At 53.1% G+C, this 6959-nt stretch overlaps 1 protein-coding gene across 1 annotated transcript; it reads right to left on the minus strand.

The window, feature by feature from the left end:
- Positions 1-3540: 3540 nt before the first annotated feature.
- On the minus strand, positions 3541-5228 carry DUSP2 (dual specificity phosphatase 2). Its single transcript, XM_006900690.1, is given in 5 exon segments — positions 3541-3755; positions 4046-4265; positions 4600-4686; positions 4688-4725; positions 4841-5228. Coding segments are annotated over 5 exon segments (948 nt in total).
- Positions 5229-6959: the final 1731 nt, after the last annotated feature.

The following is a 6959-nucleotide window of genomic DNA, read 5'->3' on the forward strand; positions in this document are numbered from 1 at the left end:
CAGATGCTCTGCCGGGAAAAGGAGGGACAATCTCCTCCTGTACCAGTCAGATCTGATTTGACGGTACACTCACACAAAAATAAAAAAAAAAAAAAAAAAAAAAAAAAAAAAAATAAAAAAGATTCTTCCGAGAGAAACTAAGCCCTTGGCCATAGACTGTGGAGAGGCTGTGTCAGAGGCTGTTACTGTCTTTGGGGTGAGTCTTTTAGACCTACCTTTAGGATTATTCTCTAATGTGCTTTTCATTAGAATGAAGATGGCTCTATGAACGAAAAGCTGCCCTGGGAATCACAGTGTTTCCTTCTCTTTCAGATGGCAGAGAAGCTGACTGAGTGAACTGTTGAACAGGGTGTTGTACCCAAATGAAAGCCAGTCCTTAAGACTTGGGGGAGGGGAAGGATCAGCCTTAGAATCCCAGAGGCTTTTGTGTAAATAACTAACCCAAAGGCAAGAGCGGCCTTTGAAAGGAACAAATAAATTCTATTTGGATAACCTTTCTTGGTGCCTGAGGATAGAATCTATAAGGGGGGGGGACAATCTACTCCTGTACCAGTCAGATCTGATTTGACAGTACACACAAACAAAAATAATAAAATAAAATAAAAAATAAAAATAAATTCTTTATATGGAGGAATCCCATTCTAGGAGGCAAAGCCCCCACTTTAGTCATGTGGATGGCATTCCAAGGCCCTGGGGTCGACGCTGGAGCATGATCCAGGTCCCCTGTGGGCCTCAGCGCACCTTGCACTCCAGCAGGTCACTATGCCCTATTCCAGCAGTCTCTGAAGCACCTCTCTGCTTCTAGACCAGACAGGGCCCATGTCTCCTGGCCCCCTGGACACCCTAGTAACTTGTGCTGGGCAATCAGCCAATTTCCACTAAATATATGCTAGTTGGGTGGAATAGGGAGCTGTAGCAGCCTAGTGGTAAGAAGCGGTGCTGTCACATCAAAGGCACGTGGTTCAAATCCACCAGCTGTTCCAGGGGAGAAAGATGGGCAATTTCCTCCCTACTTACTGCAGAGGGTCAAGGACTGCAGCCTTCAGTATGGACTGAGGCTCAATGTCAAGAAGACAAAGATTCTCACCACTGGACCAATTGGTAGCATCAGAATGGATGGCAAAGAGATTGAGATTGTTCACAACTTCAGTTTGCTCGGCTCCGCGGTCAACACTCTCGGCACCAGCAGTCAGGAAATCAAAAAACGTATTGCGATGGGAAAGTCTGCTGTTAGGGACCTCTCTAAAGTATTCAAGAGCAACGGTGTCTCTCTGGAGACTAAGGTCCGCCTGATACTGGCCATGGTCTTTCCAATCACTTGCTATGCATCAGAGTTGGACAATGACTAGGGAGGATAGAAGGAGAATTGATGATGCCTTTGAGCCGTGGTGCTGGAGAAGAGTATTGAATGTACCATGGACTGCCAAGAAAACAAACAGATTCATCCTTGTTGTTGTTGTTGTTATGTGCCGTCGAGTCACTTGCGACTCATAGCGACCCTATGTACAACAGCCCTAAACTCTGCTCTGTCCTGTGCCAATCGCGCTGTCTCTGACACTCCCATCCCGATTATCCCAGTCACTGAATCAATCCACCTCATAGAGGGCCTTCCCCTCCTGCGCTGTCCCTCCACCCTCCCAAGCATGATATCCTTCTCCAAGGACCTGTCTCTCCTCACAACATGTCCAAAGTATGTTAGACGGAGCCTCAGAATCCTTGCCTCCAAGGAGCCACCCGGTTTAACCCTCTCCAGGACAAATCTATTTGTTTTCCTAGCAGTCCATGGTATTCTCAATACTCTTCTCCAGCACAACAGCTCAAAGGTATCAATTCTCCTTCTATCTTCCTTGGTCATTGTCCAACTCTCTGATGCATAACAAGTGATTGCGAAGACCATGGCCTGTATCAGACGCACCTTAGTCTCCAGAGAGACACCACTGCTCTTCAGTACTTTGGAGAGGTCCCTAACAGCAGACTTTCCCATGGCAATGCGCCTAGAGAGGGTTAAACCAGGCTACTCCTTGGAGGCAAGGATTCTGGGGCTTCGTCTGACATACTTTGGACATGTTGTAAGGAGAGACAGGTCTTTAGAGAGGGACATCATGCTGGGTATAGTACAGGGACAGCGCAGGAGGGGAAGACCCTCTATGAGGTGGATTGATTCAGTGACTGGGGTAATCGGGATGGGTGTGTCAGAGACAATGTGATTGGCACAGGATAGAGCAGGGTTTAGGGCTGTTGTACATAGATAGGGTTGCTATGAGTCGCAAACAACTCGACGGCACATAACAATAACAATGATTTACAGCCTCTGAAAACCCACTGAAGGGTCAGCTGTGGGTTTGTTCCAATGCAACAGTACATAACAACTTGGGTGGGTGAAAAGAAAAACTAAATCTATCCATAGTGACATGTTCTCTACGTCAAGCATCAAGTCACATACACCCAGGGGATAGGAAGAGGCTCTTGAATGAGGTGGCCATAAACCTCACTCCGGAGCCTGGGATCCCAGGCTAAGGACTGGGGAAAAGGGTTCCAGAGGTTATGCTGTCCTTCCATGGGAAAAGGAGGCCTGGCTTGACAAGTACATGCACGCACAGGTTTGTACTCCTAGAAGCACCTACATACGTGGCACACACACACACACTCCAAAGAAATTAATCCGCCCAGGTCAGCACTGGACTCAGGTCTAGGTTGAAGGCAAGAGCCTTTACACCACAGAAGCAAAATCCAGCAATAGTAAGATCAGCTTCATAGAAACCCCTTCCTTCAGCTCTGAAGACTGGATCTTTTCTAGGAAAGGCCCTGGTAGGGCCTTGTGGGGTGAGGACTGGACAGAGTCATGAGGGTGAGCTCAGGCTGCCCCTTTCCTCCTTCTGTTCCTCAAGCAACAGAAAGATGAGGATAAGAGAAGACACCGCCACAATATTTTATTGACACATCTTCAATATTCTATATAAATATAAAGTGCTGAATTTTTCCTCTCAGAAGGCTGGGAGGAAGTGGGGGAGGGAGCGTTAAATGTCAGTTGAACACAAATAACTTTCCAGTGCCAATAACGGCACGAAATACAAACACACACGCAAACAAGAGGTTGAAAACAGAACATCCACATCACGTCCCTGAGTCCCCAGATTCCTGGGGAGCCCAAGGCTCGGGGCCAGGCAGACCACTCTCCACAGGGCTCCTGGTGGTCACAGCTTGTTTCTTGGCAGTGCCTGCTCTCAGACTGTTCAGGACTCAACAGAAAGGCAGGTCCATACGTATAGCATTCAGTTCATTTCTGCCAGAGGATGTGGGGACAAGGGAGGAGACACAGCCTCCGTTCTTTTCCCTTGCATGAGGGCCAGCCCTCAAACCCCTCGCAGAAGAGCACCACATGACAAAGTACAGTATCCCTGCACTCTCAGCAGCCCCAACTGGGGGGCTTCAGAGGAATGTGACGGTGGGAGAGGCATGCAGATGCCCACTGTTGGCACCTTTAGTAGAGAGCAGGCCAAGTGGTACCAGCAGCAGAGCCAGCAGGCCGAGGAGACTTCCTCAGTGACACAGAACCTGGGTCTCAAACTGCAGCAGTTGCCCCATGAAACCGAAGTTGGGGGAGATGACTCCTCGGCGTTGTTTAACAAAATCAAAGGCCTCATCCAGGCGCACACGGTGGCTCTGTATCAAGTATGCCAGGCAGATGGTAGCAGAGCGTGAAATGCCCACCTGGCAGTGCACCAGCACCCGGCCTCCACTGTTCTTCACCGAGTCTGTGAGGGAGATGGGAGAAGGGGTTTCAGAGAGAACTATGCACAAGGGCAGAGATGCCCCAGTCTGTTCTCGCCTGCTCCTCCCCATGTCCAGGGGCTGAAGTGGCCCCCCTTTTTAACCAAGAGATTAATTTTTATTCAGCACCTTGTCCTCACTCCCCTGATTCTCTTTGTGATGCCTGTCCTGTTGCAGGCTGTTAAATGTCATGCACTTAGTTTCTAATCCTCACTCCTCTCACTGTCCTCTCCTTCACCCACTACAATGCGGAGTGTCCATAATGGCCTCTCACCGATGAAGCCTATGGCCTCCTGGAACCAGGCACTGATCTCCACCATCTGGCTGTCCTCCACGGGGATGCTCTTGTAGCGGAAGTGGCCCTCGAAGTGGTTGGGGCAGCCAGCAGAGACGTTGAGCAGTGCTGTGATGCCACATGCCTGCAGTCCCTGCAAGTCCGAGGAGTGACTGCAGCTGCCCAAGAAGAGGTAAGGCAGGATCTCCACGGGGCCACCCTGGAAGAGGAGCACCAGAGTGAGCTTTCCTCAGTCCCAGCCGGTTAGGCCAGCACCAACCAGCACAGAGACCTACCCTACTGCCCAGGGAACCGAGCAGGTGCCACACGCAGAAACACGAGGAAAGCACCGAGTACGCTCAGCTCCTACAGTGCACGTGAAGGCAGCAACCAAATCCCCAGCGCAGGAGCAAGCAACCCACAATCACGCGCGCACAGGTGGGCATGTCCACAGGCAGACTCTGCTGAGAGGCATCTCTCTTGCTAGGGGTAGGGCACTTGACTATCTTGCTAGGGGGTAGGGCACTTGACAAGGAGCCCTGGACTTCACTCACCTGGTCATAGAAGGGAGCCCTGGGATCTGAGAGGCTGTTTCCGGTTCCTGTAGGGGGTGATGCCTGGGCAGGGGACTCTGAACACAGACAGATCAGGGCAGCAGGCCTGGAAACTGTCGAAACCTCCTGAGGGGAAAACAAGGGCCCAGTTGAGTGGGAACAGACCACGAGGGGACCAGGATGAAGCGGGGGAGAGGAGTGGGCGACGGGGCAGGGGGTACGGAGCGCAGGGGACTCTCACCGCGCAGGAAGCACACGGCGGTAGGCGCTGCGCGGGTCTCAAGCAGCAGTACCGTGAGCAGCACGCGGGCCGGGCCGTCGGCTGCGAGTTCGGCCACCGACACGCTGTCCTGGTCCAGCACCACGGCGCGCGCCAGCTCCCCGCGAGCCAGGCGCATCCGCAGCACACGGTCGGGCAGCAAGCAGGCGAGAGCGGCGACTGGCGGGCCGCACGCGCGGCGCCGCAGCAGCGCGTTCTAGGGTACTGGGCGCGCAGCTCTCACGTGGCGCCGGCAGAATGCCTGGAAGGGCCGGCAGTCCAGCAGTAGCGTGCGCTCTGCCTACCGCGCGTCCCGCAGCAGCGCGCCCAGCGCGTTGCTCTCCAGCTCACACGCCGCCTCCAACGCCATAGCGCCGGCGTCTGATGGTCCCGGCTCCCCTCTAGCCTTCTTGCTTGTCTCCTCTTGTTCCGCGCCCTCCTGGTCTTGTGTGATCGCGGTGGTGCTGCCAGCACTATCAGCGCCCCAGTTAAGTATTCGTGGGCCGGGCCGGGTCACCATACAAGGACAGAGCAGGAAGGTGCCAGGCGCCCGCCCCCGTAGCCTCACGTGGGGTGCAGGCTGAGAGCAAGCCGCAGCGCTCCGGGGAAGGCTGGGGGTGGGGCGCGGATAGAAAGCCCTGGAGAATGGTTCTCCCGTTGAGAGGGACTATTCTGGGACCTATGGAATACTCTCTCTCAGCCGGTGCTCCCCACCCTTCTCAACCTACCTCAGCGGAAAATTTGGAAGAGTGGAGCCAGGCTGCTCTTTACCCCTGCTCCCTCTCCCCTTTCCCTTCCCGCCCAGAAAACTGTCCTTCCTAGGAATGTGTTAGAATACAAATGAACAAATGGTGCGTCTGACCACGTACACTCTACCCTTTCGGTTAGAGAGTGGTCGTACAGTGGAGCACAAGTTTGGATCTTATATGGGCTCTCTGGGTCTGAATATGTCTACTTGTGTATTTTGAGATATGAAGAGATTATGTATTTGTGAATCTATGTGTCCCCTTTCGCTGAGTGTCAGAGTTAGATCTCTTATCAGGTAGAAGTCAAGGGATCTCCTCTTTTGGTAGGGCCAGCTGGGGAGGGTTTCTACACTGGAGGATGAGGAGAGGGCTGAGATGATGCTTGGAAACAGTGGGCACTGGGACTTTGTCTTCCCTACCTCCCTCCTTTTCTTCCTGCCATCACTATGTGGGTGAAGGAAGCACTTAGGATCCTGCTAAGTGGCCAAGCTGGGCTAGATCTTAGTCCTCTGAGCCCAGACCCTAGGGACACTGAGGTGAGTGAGGAAGGTCCCAGAGCCTCCAGACGGGAGAAGGCAGGAGGCCTGTGATGCATTTCCAGTCATGAGCCGGTCAAGGCTTGGTGCCCTCTTCCCCTAGAGCCAGGGAAAGCCCAGGCCCCAGGGCAATGCACTTCCCCATAGGGAGGCTTGCACCAAGGGGAACTCTGCTGACACAGTGGGCTCCCCTGGGCTTCCTGGAAATTTCAAGAACTTTAAAAAAAATTTTAAATCCAGAAAGCCTCAGAGCTCGCTCATAGCTGATCCTCAATGGGTTTTCTGAGGCTGTAAACCACACACAGGAGATTGTCCATCTTCGTCTTTCGGGAGCTGCTGGTGGATTTGAACTGTCTGAGATGAGCAACCTTTGGATGGCATTGCAGAGCCTGCCCCTTCCACCCCTCACTCCCATCCTGCCTCAGCCAGCCGCAGACAGGACTAACATTTAAACAAGGTGATGAGCATTAAGAACCAGGAGCTGGGTAATCTCGATGCCTTATGCCACCCACAACCCAGCTGCCAGCCCTGGTGCCGGATGTGGTAAGCGCCAGGCATCTGTAGGGTGCCTGGGCCCCTGGGCTGAGATGAGAACAGCCAATTTCTGAAGCAAAAAACCTCAGGAGTGTAGGGGACAGTGCTTTCAGTCCGAGCTGCCCCTCCAACAGCTCACGCCTCTACCCACTCAACCCCCACCCATGAGGAGCGACAGTGTGGGATTTCAGAACTCAATCCCTCCAATCTCAGCCTGCTTCCTGGCCCTGGCCCTGTGGACAGCCATTCCAGCTGCCCTGCAAACACCTGTGTCCACACTGTCTT

Source organism: Elephantulus edwardii, unplaced genomic scaffold (genome assembly GCF_000299155.1).
Source record: "Elephantulus edwardii isolate Elephantulus edwardi_28Jun2011 unplaced genomic scaffold, EleEdw1.0 scaffold00291, whole genome shotgun sequence".
Classification (NCBI taxonomy): domain Eukaryota; kingdom Metazoa; phylum Chordata; class Mammalia; order Macroscelidea; family Macroscelididae; genus Elephantulus; species Elephantulus edwardii.